The sequence below is a fragment of the Microcaecilia unicolor genome, chromosome 10 (genome assembly GCF_901765095.1).
Source record: "Microcaecilia unicolor chromosome 10, aMicUni1.1, whole genome shotgun sequence".
In the NCBI taxonomy this organism is placed as follows: Eukaryota; Metazoa; Chordata; class Amphibia; order Gymnophiona; family Siphonopidae; genus Microcaecilia; species Microcaecilia unicolor.
Window position 1 is genome coordinate 6258061 of NC_044040.1, and position 21822 is coordinate 6279882.

Below are 21822 nucleotides of genomic sequence, written 5' to 3' on the forward strand. Positions count from 1 at the left end.
TATGTTTTCATTGTTATTTATTAAGGCTAAAAGACGGACAGTGTAGAGTACACAATCCAGTGCTTGACTTCCTATAGCTTTGAATTTGTGTTATCTCCTGTGGATATTATAGAATATCCTGTTTCATCATCTCAGTCATTCCCACCCCCTTGTTTTTGCTTCACAAAATTACTCTTAATGTGGTTATTTACACTTAAAACGTCTATTTAAGAAACCATTCTGCCCAGGAGTAAATCTAACGATGACAACTGCGCCAAATCAGAGCAGTGCCTGTTGCCAGCAGGAGAAAAGCTGCCCTAAGTGGAGCATCTCCAAATGTCCGTCTGTGTAGCCGATGCAGAAATTTGGCAATTAAAGGCCTTTGTTACCAGCAAAGAGAAGCAAGGCCCTTATTTTACTCCTTAACCTAAAGCAAACGTATTCTGTGCTATTCTAAACGTGTAGCTCGGTTTTCTGCTCAACTTGTCTGATTTTTTTTTCAGCCAACCGGCAGTGGAGTGCATTTTTTAGACGCTGGCTGCAGAATTGTAAAAAGTACATGCGTTCCAGAGCCACTACTGAAAAGGAGGCAACACCGAATCCACAGCTGCCGGCTCTGTGTGTACACTGGCAATATTAGGGGGGGGGGGGGGGGGGGGTTGTAGCTAAGTGGTTTAACTTACAACAGGTTTGTTCTGTCCTAAACTGCTTTCTTATATGGATTGTGACTGATCACCACTGGCTGAAATTCCTTGAACACTGTGACAGAGAGCAGAGAAATTTTCAGTGGCACCACCTCGATACTGGTACTGAAAATTCACAAATAAGGGACTTACAGGTTTAGTGGAAGTTGCTAAATGTATGAGACCCTTTGAGAACAGTGACTTCATACACACCACATATACACTATCCCCCAAATTCTATACATGGTGCTCAAAATCGTGCACACAAATTTCTATGTGCAATTTAATTGAACAAGCTATCTGGGTTTAAAAAGGTTTGGACAAGTTCCTGGAGGAAAAGTCTATAGTCTGTTATTCAGATGGGCATGGGGGAAGCTACTGCTTTGCTTTGGGATTGGCAGCATGGAATGTTGCTACTATTTGGGTGTCTGCCAGGTACTTGTGACCTGGATTGGCCACTGCTGGAAGCAGGACACCAGGCTAGATGGACCATCGGTCTGACCCAGTATGGCTACTCTTATGTTCTAACTTCACTTAACGAGTTAACTGGGCACTGGTCTGCGTATCTGGGTTGAAGGACGTACCCAGATATTCAAATTTGGATATCTGGAATTAAGTCAGCCTGTGGCTGGGAGTGGCTTATCAGCTGCTCACTGCCATGGGCTGACTATTGATTTCATGATGTCTACACGTGTGTGTACGTATCTTCTATTGTATAATATTGTAAAACACTCCTACAGTACATGCACACAGCTGACTGAACTCCTCACTATTTTTGTTTCCAAAGCCTGGTGTGCTGGATAGAAGAGAGCACAATGACCGAAATACATCACCTGCGGGCTTGTTCAACCTTGATAGGGCTACTATTCACTTTTGCAACCTCCCATATGTGGAATTAAACTCTGCTACATATGGAGCCAGTAGGTAATCCTGATTGTAACAAGAGGGGAATCCCATTTCAGAAAGCAGACCTACACCCCCCCCCCCCCCCCCCAAATGTTTCACATTCAGCTCCCACTTGATACTGTGCTTTTCTGCAGAAAGTACAGCTGCCTTCTGTAGTAAGGTCTGCTCTACTGTTGATGCCCAATACAAATTTTGCCACAAGCGGGAGGTATTAGATTACTGGTACTTCCCTCATCACAAGATCGATTTATTTATTTAGATTTTGCTCACACCTTTTTCAGTAGTAGCTGAAAGTGAGTTACATTCAGGTAGTCTGGATATTTCTCTGTCCCAGGAGGGCTGACAATCTAAGTTTGTACCTGAGGCAATGGAGGGTTAAGTGATTTGCCCAAGATTACAAGGAGCAGCAGTGGGATTTGAAGCAGCCACCTCTGGATTGCAAGACCGGTGCTCTAACCACCAGGCCACTCCTCCTTATTCCCAGTGGAAAGCCCCAGAAATTCCCCTGCTCTCACCTTTCCTGGAGTCTCTTCTTCAGCAGTTCAGCTTCATTCAGTTTCAGGTGGGCCTCCTGAAGCTCCTTACACAGAGACTTGATCTGAAGTTTCAGATTCTCCACCTCTTTCACAAACTGTCCAAGAAAGAACAGTCACCCATCAGGACTACGATCGATCGTATCACTCATTCAGCAGTAACAGGCAGGACCTGAGCAATGACCACAGAATTACCTCTTCCGGTCATTCCTCATCACCTTCCAGTACCAGCAAACGTTGGGGATCAGAAGGTGTATAAGGGAAATTACCTGGATAAGCCCTCGGGTATTTTGAAGTACAGTGAAGGAAGGGATTGGGGATGGGGTACTGCCTAGTTAAAGGAATACATAATAAACTGGAAAGAAATTATTCGCTTCTGCTGACGGACTGATAGTGGTGAAGTAGGAACATTAGCCCAAGAGTGACTCAGGTTCGATGTGGCTTATATAACAAACAATTAAATGAATGACACATAGTAAAAATTACATAAACAGATTCTAGTGAGAACTTTCAAGATAAGGCAAGACAAATGTCACAAAAATCAGTGCATTTTGGTGAACAGGATGTGGGGATGAAGGCAGATATCGACCCAAATGGCCTACCCAGTCTGCCCCATTCATACCATCTACTCTCCCTTCCTCTTCCCTAGAGATCCTATGTACTTTGTCCTAGATATGGTTTTCATCTCCCTCCCTTCTGCCGGGAGGCCGTTCCACAAATTCACCACCCTTTCTGTGAAGAAGTATTTCCTCAGGTTACTTCTGAGTCTGTCCCCTTTCACCTTCATCCTATGTCCCCTCATTCTAAAGCTTCCTTTCAATTGATGGAGATTCGCCTCCTGTATATTTATGTTACTGAGGTATTTAAATCTCTCTCATATCTCCCCTCTCCCACCTTTTCTTCCATTTCCTAGGCTGGACTACAACAGGAAGATCAGCCCCCAAGAAACCCTGCCCATCTTCCATAAAAACCACCGAAAAAGCAGAGCTCAGATCTCAAATGGAAGAATAAACTGCCCGAAGGATATTAATAGGAGACTTTGCAAGAAGAAACGTAAGAAAAGTCTGAGAGATCCTGACAGGAAACTGAGAACTCCAGATCCCAGAAGAGACATCAGAGGAACTGAACACGAGTGAGGGGGAAAGAAACATTAAACCCTGACACACTGGACTACAGGGGTGACAGCTAGGCATCCAGGTGAAAGATCTCCAGTTTATTTTGGGAGACACAGGATCTGTTAGCAGGGCCGCCGAGAGGGGGAGGCAGGCAAGGGGGCAAAATTCCCTGGGCCTCCAAGGGGGGGGTCTGGCGCTGGGGTCAGGCTACCGGCGCTGCAGTCCTCGGTCTCACCTGCCTGCCTCCACGGCTCCGGGCCCCCTTCATTCAAAGCAGCAGTCGCAGATCGCGTCTCTTCTGGCCTTCCCTCCCTGTGTTCCGCCCTCGCGGAAACCGGAAGTTACATCAGACGAGGGCAGGACACAGGGAGGGAAGGCCAGAAGAGACGCGATCTGCGACTGCTGCTTTGAATGAAGGGGGCCTGGAGCCATGGAGGCAGGCAGGTGAGACCGCGGACTGCAGCGGCGGGGGGAGCGATGGGGGGGCGGAGGCGGGGTGGCCTTGCCCCGGGTCTAGTCTCTCGGCGGCCCTGTCCGTTAGGAAAATACAGCAGCTGGTACACAGAATGGGCGTACACTCTATTGGACACCTTATGCAATGCACTAATTCTAAATTATTAGCCTTCTACAAAAATATACATCATCTCAGGGAAGTCAGATGAAGTGAGGCCTTTCTGGTATATTCATGTAGGAAAGTACCCTGTATATATACGTAAGGAGGGACGTACTCTACAGCAGCACTTCCTAAACTCTGGGTCAGGACTCCAAAAGGCTCTCCATAGGTGAGGGGAGGGTCACACAGTTTTATTTGGCTGCTAGCATGGGGTCACGGCTACAAAACGAATGACAAGCTCTGCTTTACAGCCTCGTTACCCACATCAGCCGCGGTGCTGTCCTCTTCCTGCTTCCCCTCAGTCTGAGTCCCCTGTTCCGATACAGCGGCCGCTTTCTGTTCCACCTCAGCTAATCTAAAGGAAATATCGCAGGAAACAGGGATTAGGCCTGAGCAGTAATCTACCCTTTTCACGTTTTCTGAAGAGCCGCTGTGGACTGCGACAGAAGACAACAGGGATAAAAATCAGTTCAGAGCGGTGTGTCACCACCAGAGGATTTTCAACGTTTCATTTCACCAGTGTTGCCCAGCAGGGTCCCTCTTATGTCCCAATTTGGAATTCCAATTCACCCAGAATTGCACCCTGTGTGACACGCCCCTTTGCACCTCCGCCTCACCCACTGCATCGCGGCCACCACAGGAGAGACTCCCTTGTGACCTGTGCAGCTTTACAACCCACACAGCCCTGGGGATGGGATCAGGGCTAAACCCCACCCAGCATGGCTCCTCCCATAGCCCAATTCACAGGGTCACTGGCATTGACTTGGACTGGAACTGAGTTTGACTCGGCAGGTCAAGACTCAGCCACAATTTTGATTCTGTTTAAGTTCTGTACAGCTTTCCTAAACCAGCTGCTGTACAATTACAAATGTGAATCTAATCCAGCAACCCGACTGGTACCAATTTTGTTGGGCATAATTTACAAGCTGAGAAGGATTAAGAGAAGGAACCAGAGACCTGTACTGCCCAGAGGACACTTCTCATCCACTTCACAATCCAAAGCCCAGCTCCATATGCTAGGACCCAGGCTATGACCAAAGAGATCTCCACAAATAAATTTATTTCTTTGTACCTGTGCCTGGTGGTCCTCAGCTCTCTTTCCAGTGTCTCTGCCTTCGTGCTCTCTTCCCTCAGACTCTGTAGAAGTCGACTAACAGTCACTTCTTCCGATTCCAAGTACTTCTTAGTTTCATCTGTGGATTTACTTATGCATAACAAAACGTCTTATTACAAGCAGAGGTAAATGCAATGGGTATTACATCTGAAGCGGTGCCAGCACTGCCCTTTCCCCAAACAGACGGCAGCAGTGCAAGCTTCCCACACCCACCCACCACAGGTAGCGGCAGTGCAAGCTTTCATCCCCCTTATATCTCAAAATACACACAGAACAAGAAGTTGTCAGGCCCAAATACTGAGACACTTCCCACCACCCTGCTCTGGAGAAGTTAATTCAGTCACCAATTAACCGGCAAAGTGCCGAATAGCCAGTTTTTAGTTTGGTGCTAACTGATTATTTTCAGCTGCATTAACCAGTTAAGTTCCACTGAAAACTAATAGTTAGCCCCGAACAGGCAACTTAACCAGCCAGGAGCCATTTCTGGACAGTTAAATCACTTTGAATATTGACCCCATAAGTTTATTGGTTAACTTTAGTGATTGGTTGTTGGGATTTTTTTCTCCCTTTTCCTTTTGTGCATATCTACTCTCAGAACGACTGTGAATTCCCTATTTCTTTCTTTCCTATCAAATAATAGAGTTCCTTTCCTCTGTATTTTATTTGCCTGTACACTGCCTTGCTCCGTCCTCATGAAAGGGCAAAATATCAAAGATATAAAACCATACGGATGCACCAGGAGAGCATGTGATATGCGCCCACATGTATACAACCAGCCAGTGGTGTAGCCAGCAGGGGCCTTGGGGGTCTGGGGCCCCCCCCCCACTTTGGGCTCAGGCCCCCTCCAAAATTGTGGCAACCAATACATAATTGGTGGGGGTTCTCTCAAGCCCCGCCAGCTGACGAGTTCACTGCTGGAGCCCTGCCCGTGCTGCTTGAACAGCTGGATTATCGGCAGGGTGTTCTAGCCGCTGATGCCCACACTTCCGCCCAGGCTCAGTTCAGGTGTTTGCGTGAAAAGTGCTGGCGTTGGAGGCTGGAGCAGCTTACCCGCATGCGCAGGGCTCCGGCAGACAAACTTCAGCTGGCGAAGCTTGAGCATCCCTGCTTGCAAAAGTATGATCCAGGTGTGGGGGGAGGGGACTGAGAGGAAATGATTGCCCCCCCCCCCCCCCCAATCCAACTTCTGGCTATACCCTTGCAACCAGCATAGCACATACTATAGTCTCACACACACACGCCTCAGCACAGCACATGGTATCTACTCACACATATGATACCAGTTCACTCTGGCCTGCACTATCCTCGCTTGCTTTCTCAGCGATGGTCTCGTCTCCCTCCTGTGGAATTAAGGCACAGTGCTAGAATGGGTAAAACTTAGATTTATCACCTTCACAGCATCTTTATTTCAGATACATGCCTTCATCACTTGGTACACAAAATTCCCTTTTCTTAACAGGATGATATCAAATACCAGCAGACATCACCCATGGCTTCCATGTTCTTGGGAGTAACAGGGATGAACCTGGGGTATTACATGTTAATGTCGCTTCCATTTATAGTATCTTTACTGAGAAACCAAGTGACATACAGATACAACAATATGCAATAATCACCAAGAGTGAAGCTTATGCCATTAAGAAAATGGAACATTCACTTGATATGTTAACGTGCACATGAAAACATATTTAAACATTGGGCTGAAGTTACCTCGCTCAGTTACTTTCATTTAAATCCCACCCCCCTCCCCCTAGTCCTCTCATGGCTCGCCACTGTAACGATAACAATAGATGTCTTTTCCATAACACCCAGTATTTGGCTCTCTTTCCCCTTTTGTCTCTATATTCCCCCCCACAATTCCCACGTTGCTATTTCTGCCATGTAATCTTTCCACCAAACGGCAGGGGGTGACTCCTCCACCAACCAAGACAGAAGAATGCCCCTTTTAGCCAGTATGAATGCCAACAAAATACACTTACATTCATCAGCTGTGAAATGAACCTCCATCAGCAACTCACCGTCTCCCAGGATGAGCAGAGCACGAGGACCACTGGACTGACTTTAGGAGCGTTTGTTGTATACTGTGTTTCCCCGAAAATAGGGCATCCCCATAAAATAAGACCTACCGAGGTTTTTGGTGCCCTTAGAAAATATAAGGCCTCCCCCGAAAGTAAGGCCTAGCAAAGTTTTTCTTTTCCCGGTAAGTAGGGTTCCCCCCCCCCCCCCCGAGATCGCCGGGCCCCCCCTCCGTCGCTCTGAAACTATCCCCCCACCCGAAGTCGCCGGACCCCAACCTCCTCTGTCGCTCCGAAACTAACCTGAATTTAAGCCTCCTTTCACTTTCCTTCCAGTTCGCAGCAAGCAGCAGCAGTAGGAGGGCAGGCCACTCCTTCCTTCCGTGTCCCGCCCTCGCCTGACGTAACGTAACGTCAGGCGAGAGTGGGGCTCGGAAGGAAGGAGAGGCCTGCCCTGCCCTGCTGCTCCTGCGAACTGGAAGGAAAGTGAAAGGAGGCTTAGGTTCAGGTTAGTTTCTGAGCGACGGAGGGGGGTGGGGTCCGGTGACTTCGGGTGGGAGCGCCATCTCGGGTGGGGGGGCGACCTCGGGTGGGGGGTTACCGGTAGTTGCAGGAGCGACGGAGGGAAGGTGGGCGGGCCAACCGTGTTTCCCCAAAATATTAAGACATCCCCTGAAAATAAGACCTAGCGCCTTTTTGGGCGCAAAAATTAATATAAGGCAGTGTCTTATATTCGGGGAAACACGGTAGTATTCGAGATTGCTGCCTAATAATTTTGTAAGTTATGGCACTCAACTAGCACGTGAAACAGGATCCCCAAACCTGGTCCTGGAGGCATCCCAGCCAGTCAGGTTTTCAGTGTATCCACAATGAATATTCAGGAGACAAATTTGCATGCAGTAGAGAAAGTGGATATTCTATAAACCTGACTGGCTGGGGTGCCTCAAGGACCAGGTTTGGGAACCTCTGCCTTAAACCATTTACATTTCACACAGTCTTCTCCCTCTCACATCCTATCCTGTCTCCTTGCCATGTGCTGCGAGTGACGGTGATGCTTAGTTCAGGGGGAAGGGGAAGACATCTTGACTAGTAAGTTGAACACTGTCAGCAATGCTTGGGGATGATATATATATATATATATATTTTTTTTAATTTTTGTTACATTTGTACCCCGCGCTTTCCCACTCATGGCAGGCTTTATGCGGTGGGCAATGGAGGGTTAAGTGACTTGCCCAGAGTCACAAGGAGCTGCCTATGCCGGGAATCAAACTCAGTTCCTCAGTTCCCCAGGACCAAAGTCCACCACCCTAACCACTAGGCCATTCCTCCACTCCATATATGGTTATAACCAAGACTCCCATCATGTTTGCCTGCCTATATGGTTGGAATAGTGAACACTTGACAACCAGTGTTTAAACATGGGAGACAGGGGCCTGCACGGCTTTGGCCACCTTGTCGGGCAAACTGAATGGACCGTACGGGTCTTTATCTGCTGTCATTTACTGTGTTACTGTGAGACGTGCACACCATGTCTCTCTCAATGCTGTGGTATTGGAATTTGTTCCTGCTGCCCCAAAATCTCTGTTCCCCATAAAAAGAGATCTTTCAGGAGCCCCCTTATATCCCCCAGATAGCTAAAATGGAGAAGTTTACAAATTATTATCAGCTGTATTGATTATACATATAGCAAATGGAATGGCAGAACAGAAATATGGTCTATGAAAACCCTAATTTGGTAGAGATGTACTAGAGCTCCATAAAGTGCCAGAAACCAGCTGGTTCATGCCAGTCAGTGCCAATGTGGCCTTACACTGTAGAACTGCACCAGCGCCTGCGATTCAGTCATTGGGGGAAGGGGAGAGGGAATACTTACAGGTAGTCTGATCTCAATGAAGGAGTCCTCAGAGGAGGCCACATTGATTTTGAGCTGGAGCTCAGAAATGATGGCCAGCAGGTCTGCCTTCTCTGCTTGAATTCGTGTCACTTGAGTTTTCAGTTGCTCCAATTCTTCAACAGTTTCCTTCCTGGGACTCATAGCACTGTCCCCGGGCCCCTGAAAACAGAAAAGCACATTGGCTGGTCACAGCACAGGAAGTAGGCACAACTTCTAAAGCAACTTCAAGCTGCTCTGAACTTGAATTTTAGAGATCTTGCAGGATATAAGACTAATAGTATAGCAAGTATATCAATTTTTTATTTCCATTTATTTATACACTGCATAGACCTAAACGGTTTACAATGTCATTACAGGTACCGGCAGTGTCCCTAATAGGCTCACAGTCTAAGTATATTGTTCTAAAACAGGATAAAGGAGTCCAGACACTGGTCTACACTGTAGATATTATATCAGCCTGATGCACAAGCCAGAATAAAAAAGCCCATTGATATTACTGAATATGAGAACTATATGCTGTGAAAAATTACAAATCAAGAGCAATATATTTTATAAATTATTTTCTAAATATATAAACTTCTTTTCATTGTAATAATGGGCAACAACTTTCAAACTCAAACTGAACAGAGACAAAACCAAATTCCTAGTACTATCCAGCCCACACAACCTACCAAAAATTCACAATCGACCAACAAACATACCATACACACTGAAGCACAACTAAAAATACTAGAAATCATTCTTGACAAACCTCTAACACTGGACAATGAAATATCAGCAGTAACATCAAAATGCTTCAGAACACTATGGAAACTACTACTACTACTACTACTTAACATTTCTAGAGCGCTACTGAGAAGAATAAGAGACTATTTCCCTAGACAATCTTTCCGGATACTGATCCAATCAACACTACTATTGTAACTAGACTATTGCAATGCAGCATACGTAGGGTGCAAGGAAAACACATTAAAATCCCTGCAAACAGTCCAAAACACGGCAGCAAGACTGATTTTCAAAGAAATCAAAATACGAAAGAGCAGCCCCACTGCTTGAAACACTACATTGGCCACCAGTCAAGGCAACAATATTTTTCAAAGTGAGCACCCTAATCTTCAAGATATTATTCTGAATGGCACCTGAATATATGCTTAACATGATTGAACTATCCTCAAGAAATTCCAGCCCAGAAAACAGAAACTGCCTCTTCCTACATCTACCCAACTGCAGAAACACCATCTACAAAACTATCTACACAGCAGGATTTAGCTACCTGGGTTCCAAATGGTGGAACTTGATACCGAAAACCATAAGAAGCATCACAAATCTCCTCCAGTTCAGAAAGGAAATGAAAACCTACCTCTTCAAAAGAATTCTACAGCTAATCATAAAGGTATCGCCGCCTTCCTTTCAAACCTACCTCTCCAAAAACTACATGAATAAAGATCACCAAAACTGTACAACTGAAACAGAAAAGCTCCACTATCTTTTCCTCTTCAAAAACTCTACGAATAACCATATGAACTACAGGTGCCCTCTCCACATTGCAGAAGGCAAAAGTAGAGACTAATAGACGATTCACCACTGGAGATGTGAGTCCAACAGTCTTTATTATATCAAAGATAAAGACCAGACACAGACCGTGTTTCGACGCTAAAAAAGCGTCTGCATCAGGGGTCAATAAATACACTACAAATCAAAACATATAACATATAAACAATGCCAATAAAGACATATATACACATCCATATAGAAATATAAAAAATCGAATAGACACTAATTTTCTGATCAGAAGTCAATATGTTCAAATATGCTTAATAATAACCACTAAAACAGCATACATATATTCAATAGATTTAAAAAATACTTGGTTTCTGCTAATATAAATAAAAATATAAATATTATGTGTATTCCAGGTATATATATAATTTTGGACTTATATGCCAACTGAAATAACAAATATAATGTATAAATGGTTGTTAGAAAAAATGAAATAGGGTAATTAATATTAAATGCATGTGCGCTTTTATATATTAATATCATGCAATGACAATATACTAAAAACAAAAACTCATGCTTACCCAAGTAGTGAATGCAAAATGAGGAGTCCTACTTGTATGTGTGTTGTCAACTCACTAAACACATAGCACTGCAAGCCACAAATGAGAGCATAATGGGTTTAAAAACAAACACCTGATAACAAAGTATCCATTTAACACTTGAAGAGTTGCGAGGGATTAATTGAACCAGCAGAGAAAGTGAAAGTGAACCCAAACGCTGACTGAATGTGAATCATGTACCACTGCTAGCCCTGAATAAAGATATAATCTTACTAGGTTTAAAAACAAACCTTTGGCAACATGGTATCCCTACGATACTTGAAAAGTAACAAGGGATAAATAGAACCGGCAGAGAAAGTGAAAGGGAACCAAACGTAGACTGAAAATGTATCAACATAATGCTGGGCAGGAAGCCAAGGAGAAACTACATAAAAAAGGGGCATCTAAAAGTAAATACAGAGCCAAATGAACTCAAGTAAACAAAGGTTGGGACAAAAAATGCTGCCAAAACAAGCAAAGTCAGAAAAATATAAAGAATGAACTAAACTAAATGAGGATAATTGAGAGACATCACAATCAAGCACAAAAAGGAGAAAAAACAGAAAATGCTGGGCACAAACTATCAGAGCAAAAGTCATAAGAGTGGTGACCACGGCAAAGTAGTGAGAATATGTAGCATACTGAAAGGAAAAAGGGGGTGGTCCCATCCTATGTGGTGAAAGTCAATGTGAACAGCTACTGTTGTCTAGAAAATGACGTCACAAAATACGTTTAATGAAACAATGTAGGAACAGATGATTATACAAGGGTATATTAAACCAGCGTAAAGAAACAAATATGACAAAAAGGAATTGGAAAAAATGAAAAGGGAGGTAAAAAAAAACCAATCAAGCTCCCAATTGGAACATTCCTATTTTTAAATGAAAACCAAAATAGAAGCAAAAAAACTTTCATAAAAGTAATGTGAGCGAATAAACATCTTTATGCAGGTAAATAAATATAAAAAGATTTAGATAAAAAGATTTATATGATCACAATTCAATCTCTACTCCAACACTGTCTTATAAAAAAGTAAAATGTTGTCAAATCATTGACATCTAATTGATCTTAATTATCTAATGTTTTGCTAAAAAAGATTAATATGTGTGTTATAATAAGTTGATACAGAACATACACTTAAAAGAACTACTTGTAATTTATTTTCTCCACCTTTTGTTAAGATCGATGCACAACCTATTTTAAAAAAGGTCATTAAAACATTAGGTATAGTTTATCCATAGATGAAATATTTTTATACTGGATATCAGATAAAGAAATATATGTACCTAAAGAATGAATATCCATTTTAGATTGATTGCACACCTAGTAAGATTATATCTTTATTCAGGGCTAGCAGTGCAACGTGATTCACATTCAGTCAGCGTTTGGGTTCACTTTCACTTTCTCTGCTGGTTCAATTAATCCCTCGCAACTCTTCAAGAGGCAGATGCACTAAAGCTAAATGAGCCTTTAATGACCCTCCAACGAGGAAAATTTGATCCGTTGCATGCATCAAAGGGCTTTTACCGAGGAAGCCAGCAGCTAACGAAAACGGAATGGAGATGAGCAATTAGTGTGAAAACCCCATTGAAACGACATGCACTAACCTTTTCCGATTGCCTTTACGCAGGAAAAAGGCAGGAAATCTAACGAGAGGTCTGGACCTCTCGTTAGGACAGCTCTGTGCCAGGAAAAATCATTAAGTGAAAAAATAAACAAACTTTGAGCCAATCCCAGCGCATTAGCAGAGCTAAAAGCGCTGTGATTGGTCCAAAGGACGTCAGAAAACACATCAAATAAAAAAATAAAAAAAGGATCGGGAGGGGGCAAGGGCGCTCATCAGGAGCGTCCTGTATGGACGCCCTTGCCCCCCCCCCGCCGCTCCCCACTTTCCGCCGCTCCCCCCCCCTCCTAAAAAGCAAAATGCTAGCTGCCCCGGTCCCCCTCCCTTCCTGTTCCTGTGTTCTGCAGAGCTAACTCCGCCTCCCGTCATTCTTCTGCCCCGTGCCCCACCCCCGCTGCCCCCCCTGAGGTCGACTACGCCGCTCCCCCCCCTCCACCGAGACCCCCCTCCCTATTAACGACCCGAGCAGCGCCTCTCACCTCTTTGTGAAGCGCTGCACGGGCAGGAAGATCTATTGTGTTGGTTGTAGAGTCTCCATGACGTCTCTTCTTCCCTGGCCCAGGCCCCGCCTCCTTCTGACGTAGGTTACTTACGTCAGAAGGAGGCGGGGCCTAGGCCAGGGAAGAAGAGACGTCATGGAGACTCTACAACCAACACAATAGATCTTCCTGCTCGTGCAGCGCTTCTGAAAGAGGTGAGAGGCGCTGCTCGGGTCGTTAATAGGGAGGGGGGTCTCGGTGGAGGGGGGGGAGCGGCGTAGTCGACCTCAGGGGGGGCAGCGGGGGCGGGGCACGGGGCGAAAGAATGACGGGAGGCGGAGTTAGCTCTGCAGAACACAGGAACAGGAAGGGAGGGGGACCGGGGCAGCTAGCATTTTGCTTTTTCGGGGGGGGGGGGGGGGGGGGGGGGGGGGGGGGGGGGCGGCGGGGGGGGGGGGGGGGGGGCAAGGCCGTCCATACAGGACGCTCCTGATGAGCGCCCTTGCCCCCTCCCGATCCTTTGTTTTTGGATTTTGCTGACCGGGTAGCCACGTGTATGTGTTGTGGCTTTTTTTTTTGTTGTTTTTACGTTTTTCAGCATGCGCAGAGCAGCCAGCAAAACGCTTGGCTGCTCTGCGCATGATTTAGGGGCCGATTACCGATGTGTATTGTGATTCTTTGATACATTGTACGTTTGAATACCGATCTGAGCATGTGTGACTTTTTTTTTTGGTGCATTCTTCGTTTTTTAAAAATCGTTAGGGACTTTAACGATTTTGATTTTTTTACGTTTGGTTGCTGCATCTGCCCCCAAGTGTTAAATGGATACTTTGTTATCAGGTGTTTGTTTTTAAACCCATTATGCTCTCATTTGTGGCTTGCAGTGCTATGTGTTTAGTGAGTTGACAACATACATACAAGTAGGACTCCTCATTTTGCATTCACTACTTGGGTAAGCATGAGTTTTTGTTTTTAGTATATTGTCATTGCATGATTTTAATATATAAAAGCGCACATGCATTTAATATTAATTACCCTATTTCATTTTTTCTAACAACCATTTATACATTATATTTGTTATTTCAGTTGACATATAAGTCCAAAATTATATATATACCTGGAATACACATAATATTTATATTTATATTAGCAGAAACCAAATATTTTTTAAATCTATTGAATATATGTATGCTGTTTTAGTGGTTATTATTAAGCATATTTGAGCATATTGACTTCTGATCAGAAAATTAGTGTCTATTGAATTTTCATATCTCTATATGGATGTGTATATATGTCTTTATTGGCATTGTTTATATGTTATATGTTTTGATTTGTAGTGTATTTATTGACCCCTGATGCAGACGCTTTTTTAGCGTCGAAACACGGTCTGTGTCGGGTCGTTATCTGTGATATAATAAAGACTGTTGGACTCACGTCTCCAGTGGTGAATCGTCTATTAGTCTCTACTTTTGCCTTCTGTGATTTGTCATCGTAGAGAACTTTTCCTGTTCTATATTTTGGCCCTCTCCACATTGCACAACACTACTGTGACTCCACCAAAATGTAAATTGGAAGCCACTTTGAACTGAAACTTGTTTTTTGGATAATAGTGGAATACAAGAATGCATAAATAGAAATATAATTTCTCTGAGCATTATTTGTGCTTGAAAACAATCACTGCAGCTTCCTTTCTCATTGAACCTAGCTTCTGCACGCCAAAATCTGTATATAATGCTGCACCTTCATCATACCCAACGGAGCCTGGAAAGTCTTTACAATCACCCAAATACTACCCAAGCCAGTATTTTATCTCCAAGCAAAATGGCCTCCAACACACATGGAACTCAGCTAATGAAAACTGAAACTAAACGCCACAGTGCTTTTACAATGGGCTTTGTGCCACGCTAGGAATGACAGCTGATGTTATTTTATTTATTGCATTTGTATTCCACATTTTCCCACCTATTTGCAGGCTCAATGTGGCTTACATTGTTCTGTCATGGCGATTGCCATTCCAGAGTGAGAAATACAAGAGGTATTACATAAAGATCAGTATCTCCACAAAGGCTAATTCCTAAGGAGCTTATCTCAAATTTAGATTTAAATTCCTGCCATACTTTTGTATCAAAAGCACTTATCTGGAGCACTCTATTATATAAATTACTATGCAAATCATAGCTGTATTACTTGCAACTGCAATACACAGACGCAAAAAGAATGCAAAGAGTAGCCCCATCCCACAACCAAGATTACCTTACAATCCCTGGTGGTCTAGTGGTCTACAATCACATGTAAGATATCTACCAATGCCGATGTATTTGTTATTAGTAGAGGAGGAAAAAGCCTCAAACAAATGTTGTCGGGGAACTCCTTTGTCAATACTTATACTGACCTTAGGGAGACCCACACATTCATCATCTTTATTATTGAATGTTCATATATACTATTCAATAGTGCTCTTGAATCCAAAGCTTAACACTTATCTGTCAGCTGATCAGTCTTCATTCACTGACCACGGCCCGACTTTGGCCAAGGTTTCAATCCTGTGTCAGGGTCCGCAGTATCCGTCAGCTGATTTTTTTCCGGGCTGGAATCTTACTCCAGGCCTAGTGGTCTAGTCAGGGCAGGAGTGATCTCCAGTTGCTCTTGTCCATGTCAGCTCTACTCTCAAAATGGCTGCTGTGACCTCTTGTGGCAGTCAGGCGAGACTGATCACTCCTGCTCTGACTACATTCCTAGACTGTCAGAGATTGTAAGATAGGCCCAAGGGGGGGGGGGGGGGCACCTACCAGTAGGCAGGTTAGGGGAGGGGGGAAGAAGCAACTCCTATTTGGAATGGAGGGCGAGGGACACAAATCGGACAAAGCAGAACTTTTCGGCTTTCACCAAAAACATAGGGCCAGTTTCGGCCGAAACTACGGCCATAGCCTTTGGCCAAAACTGAAAACAGGCAGAAAAAAACATTTTGGGCCAGTTTCAGCACCATAACCAAAACTGAAATTCAGTCAGCCTCTACAGTTCCCCTTCTAAACAGCTGGGATGGCAAAACTCAGCTGTGCTGAAATGTTTCAGTTCTCTGCTGCCAGCATCCCGGAAGCTGGAAACCCTGAACAGGATCCAGTGAGCACAGAAATGCTGCTGGAAACAGAACAGAATCTGTAACCTGGTCAAAGACGGAAACATAACACGCTATCGCGTCTTATCATACCACTAAAAATAAAACAGGTGCTCTCCACATAACCATAACCCACTGACCATTTCAACCCGGATTATCAGCAGCACTATCTGGTTAGTGCTGGGGTAGGTGGTTAGAATGGAGCTGGGTGTTATCCAGTTAGGTCTTGATTCAGTAAATCGCACAAAAAAAATCAGCACGGAAAAAAAATTATGACTCAAGCGCTAGACTAAAAAGTGAATCTGCATTTTATAGAACTGCGTCTAACTTAAGGCATCTGTATTTATACCTGGTGAAACACCAGTGCCTAAATTAGGTGGAGATCAGGCGTATTCTATACAAATACGTGTAACTCGCTCCCTTGAAATTAAGCGCTATAGGAGTTATGCGCAGATCAGTACAGAATATGATGTGTGCGTAATTCCCAACTAAGGCCAAGTAACACCGATAACTGGTTGTTAGTAGCCAATTATTGGTGCCGAATGGCTCATTAATATATTATGTCGCGAGCACAAATTGGCTATGTGCACTCAACTTTAGTAGCCATATATAGAATCCGGGGGGGGGGGGGGGGGGGGGAGGAGCGGAGTCAATGGAGCTGGGCATTATCCAGGCACCACCGATATTCGATATTCAGCAGCGCTACCTGGATAGCTACGTTGTGACTTACGATAGAAAAACGGCTAAGTTAACCGGGTGGCTCTGAATATCAGTGGTACCCAGGTAACTTCCAGTGGCTGCCCCAGATCCAGATAATCAGTACTGGAACCCAGATAGGACCCAAAACTGAATATCTGCTTTAATTCAACTTCTGGTGACCAGTTTTTAAACAAACAAACAAACAAACCACGGACCACCGCCAGCTGAATATTGATTGGATAGAATTTAAGTGTTGGGGTGGGGGTGGAATTACACCCTGAATCAAGTCACCTTCCTGGCTAGGCATTACTCCCCAAATTTAGTGGCATTTTTCTTTGCAGATAAAATGAATTTACACTTATCCACGGAGCATTAGCCAGCAAACAGACATCTTGGACCTTACTGGGAGCAAGTGGTGTAAAAGTAGTGAGATTTTATTAGATTAGGTTAGACCTCACCCTAGGAAACTATGGCAAAGCTGCAGCATCCAACAGGAGGTCGACAATGCACGCACCTGTCCAGCTCCCTCCCTTCTCTCTTTCAGGTTCTGAAGGTCTCTTTTCAGCTGCTCGTTTTCACTGCTCATCTCACACAAGCGCTGCTGGGCGTCTCTGAATTTGGACTCAAAAAGCTCCCGCTCTTCCATCTGCTTCCCCCGCCACACAGACAGCTCCTCAAAACGGCCTTTCATGGCCTGGTTATGGTGTTTCATCGCTTCTGCAAGAGGTCAAGAAACAAATGTTCAAATGTCATCAGAAAAAGCATGAGAAGAACAAAAACCTTCTGCAGAAGACAAACTGCTTTTTTGCTTTACTTTTGTAGATCACAAATGGATGAGTTTGTGAAGACTTTCTGTTTCAAAGTAACCTAGTAGGTGACAGCAGAAAAAGACTTGTAGGGTCCATCCAATCTACCCAACAAGATAAACTCACAGCATAGTATGATGTGATAATTCATATGCATACTTGATCTTTATTTGTCCTTGCTATTTTCAGCGCACAGACACGTAACTTTGAGAATACTATAAAGTCCGTGCGTTATCTTCATAATTTAAGCGTCCGCGGTTACAACAACTCTATGGTTGGCGTGAGTTTCCGTGCCTATATTATAGGTACCTATATAAAACTGTTAAGCTGGCAGGAAAATGGTCGCCTACGCTGTTTTACAGAATAAGCTCATACCATTCGCCAACCTAAATGCGCTTTTTTTTTTTTTTAGGAGAACTTAAAATATTCGGAGAGTAAATTCTCTAAGGAACTGTCTAATTTTAGGTAGAACATAGGTGCGTAAATAACAGGATTCTGGTGTCGATGACCTCTTAGAGAATGCTGCCTGGTGGACAAGTACATATCATGATCGGATGGTGCACATGGGGAAGAGCTTGAGCAGAGAGAGTGCAGGTCTGCGCATACATTTTAGAATTCTATCATTTACACACGTACAGGTTAACCAACCATCTAGGTGGGAGAATTTTCAGTAGCTATAGGCCTTTTAATGGACATGGGGTTTCCACCATTTGAGCTATTATACAATAAAAGTAGGCGCCTACATTTCTTTAAAAAAGGCTTAAAATAGACACCAAAACCAGCCTTTCAACCTCATTAGGAGGAGTGGCCTAGTGGTTAGGGTGGTGGACTTTGGTCCTGGGGAACTGAGGAACTGAGTTGGATTCCCACTTCAGGCACAGGCAGCTCCTTGTGACTCTGGGCAAGTCACTTAACCCTCCATTGCCCCATGTAAGCCGCATTGAGCCTGCCATGAGTGGGAAAGCGCAGGGTACAAATGTAACAAAAATAAAAATTACAGAATAGCCATCATTGTCAATTCCATTCCTACTTTATAGCCATGGTAAAGGGTTCAATTTTCATCATTTTGGCAATCATGCCAGCTACCTCTGAAATATTTGGAGGTTGTCCCTCCCCCCCCCCCCCCCCCCCCCCCACTGTCCAAAGCCCCAAACTCTTCCACAGTTCAGTGTCTTTCCATCATATGGATGCCTCCCCTCCCCACAGCTTCTGGGCACAGCTGGCTACACTTTCATCCACTGTTAAGATCTTCAACTACCGGCCCTTAAACTTTTAATTTGAAAACACAGTCGCTGCTCCAACCTGCAGTCTCTCCATCAGCAAAGGGTGCCAGGCTCCTCAGCCTGTATTAGAACGCCAGTGTGGGCAGCTCAGCCTGGGCCTGAGCCTTGTTGTGGCTGCCTACAGAAGGCCTTCCAGGATCCAAATTCTGGGTCCTGCTATTATAGGGTGTAACATCTCTTTATACCCTTGCAGAACAAAATAGGTGATTAATCCCTTTGAAATACCAGAACTTATATTAGTAGGTCATAGTTCAACTTCATTTGAAATACCACCAATCATAAATATCTAAGCCGTTTACAGGGAAAAATAAAAGGGGATATGGACAACTATTAAGGGTCAAACAAGAGGATCTCAGTTACTGTATAGGATTTATACATAAGCTCTATCCATTAGTCACATATATTGTCTTCATGCAAATCCAATAACATATATTATCTTTATGGAAAATTTCCATTAACTAGCAGAATTTTAAACATGCTATGTTGAGACACATGAGGGGAGGATAGTGATATATGACACTACAGTGAGGACAAAAGTTAATTGATCTTTTCATCCCAGCAGAATACTACTACTACTACTACTTAACATTTCTAGAGCGCTACTAGGGTTACGCAGCGCTGTACAATTTAACATAGAAGGACAGTCCCTGCTCAAAGGAGCTTACAATCTAAAGGACAAATGTACAAATACCCAATCAACTCCAACATGCACATTTTGTGGCTGTCTCAAAATGCGCAGAACTCGCATTTAGAGGAGTTTCGAGACAGGCCCAGCATGGAGATACAATGATGTCCCTGCCAGTGGCAGGAGAAGGGAGCTGGCTTGAGCACAAAAGCCCACCACCATCTTACACCAGGCCAATAGTGCAATTGCCTGGGGTCTCAACTCCACAAGGGGACCCTTTTGACAAAGAAGAGTGATGTCACTGAAGAAAGGCGTCAGGCCGCCTGGCACTGATTGAACCACTCAAGTTTCTGCCCTGAGCTCTAGTGCACTAAATATCCCCAAAGTGGGCCAGGCTGCTAGAAAAATAAACAGGTGACAGGTAGTGGAGGAGTAGTCTTGTGGTTACGGCAGAGGGCTGCGAACCAGTGAGACCAGAGCTCAAAATCCCACCGACACTCCTTGTGGCCCTGGGCAAGTCACTTAACCCTCCAACGCCTTCTCAGGTACAAACTTAGATTGTAAGCCCTCAAGGAACAGGGAAATATCTACCGTACCTGCAGGTAACTCACCTTCAACCACCACCGGAAAGGTGCGAGCTAAATACTAAATAAATTTGTCAGTGACCATGGCTTTATGAGAAGCCCTGCCCTGTGCCCCTCTTTAGAATAAGGATCACTGTTCAATCACCCAAACCACAAATATGACCAGTTGTTGACCTGCCTGATCTCAGGGTGTTACAAACAGTCCATCTTACACTGAAGTCTGACTTGTGCAACGGATCGCCCAAATGATGACAGATAAGCCTGGGGATGCCCCACCTCAGCATATAAATTATCAACTATAGTGCAGGAGCAGCCTGGGCCTAGGGGTTAGAGGAGACCCAGGAAAACCCGGGTTCAAGTCCCACTGACGCTCTCTGTGACTCTGGACAAGTCACTTAATCCTCCCTCACTTCAGGTACCAACTTTGACTGTGAGTCCTCCAGTGACTGCACCTGAATGTAACTCACCTTGAACTATTACTGAAAAAAGGTGAGTGTTTAATAAAAAAAAAAATCCAAACTATATAAATGCATTCTGCAGAAGAGAGAACAGCTCACAGGAAGCTGGATATGCAAAAGCAGATAAGAACCCCGTTCCCTGTTCTGCTAAAATCCAAACTCTGATTAGCTTCTAATTACTTGTTCTGTGTCATTCCTGCCCTCACCCCCCCCCCCCCCCCCAAGGAAAATCAAAAGGCATGCAGGAGGGCGCTGAACATTTAAAAGCATGGGAATGTCACTCCATGGGCAAACAGCCCAACAGTTGTATTTCCAAAATCAGCTCTGAAAAATAAGGATGTGTCATGGAGAGAGAAAACAGCTTTCACTAGCTCAGACCCATTGCATTTGTCACAGACTTCAAACACACTTACACTGCTAACAGTCTATTATTTTTTTCCTATACAAAAGGATTGAAATTAATCATAATGTTCACTTACATCATCAACATTATGACTCATGTTAATAAAGCAAGTTAAGTTAAACTGTTAAAAAAAATTATGTTGTAATGGATCTCAGTGAAATTTCAGAATTAAGCAATCGTAGTCTTCCAAATGTACCAACTCCCACTCCAGCTTCAAAATAAAAGCTTACACTATAATATATGGTAAATTTATAATTTTATATTTATATATAGATATATTTTTGTCCCCGATCTAAGGGTTCAGGCCCACCCAATAGTAGCACACGTTTAGTGGTAGCTGGTGGGGATCCCCAGCTCCACCAGCTGAAGACTTCCCCCTGAATATAATGAAACCGCTACTCTCCTTGATACCGGCACCTACGCATGCTCAGTTTTTAGCACATGCCTACTGCAGACTGCCAAGGGGAAAAGAAGCGTTTTCCCACCAGCTGAGATATTTTTTTTTTGGTGGTGGTATGGGGGGGGGGGGGGGGGGGGGAGAGAACACTTGGTGCCCACCCACTTCTTGCCTAGGCCCACCCAAAATCTGTTGTCTGGCTATGCCCCTGATAAAGTACTGGGATATATAAGTCAGATCCAGAATAAAAAAATTAAAGCCCATCATCAATAGGAGTCAGGAATCAGACGGTAGAAAAATAGAAGAATCAGTCGACGGTTTGGTGTACTGAATCCACAGCCCTGCTCAAAACCAGAGTTTTATTTTTGTCCATAAATACAAAGAAGTCTAAATCAACT

The 21822-nt window shown here is 44.2% G+C and overlaps 1 protein-coding gene across 1 annotated transcript in view; it reads right to left on the reverse strand.

Moving 5' to 3' along the window:
- OPTN (optineurin) overlaps positions 1-21822 on the reverse strand; it is a 54668-nt gene that overhangs the window by 24320 nt on the left and 8526 nt on the right. The window contains exons 3-8 of the mRNA XM_030215757.1: positions 17383-17585; positions 8832-9011; positions 6213-6283; positions 4902-5033; positions 4094-4184; positions 2084-2199 (exon numbers count right to left, since the gene is read on the reverse strand). Of these exons, the coding sequence (XP_030071617.1) occupies positions 2084-2199; positions 4094-4184; positions 4902-5033; positions 6213-6283; positions 8832-9011; positions 17383-17585 (793 nt within the window). The remainder of the gene's footprint in view (positions 1-2083; positions 2200-4093; positions 4185-4901; positions 5034-6212; positions 6284-8831; positions 9012-17382; positions 17586-21822) is intronic.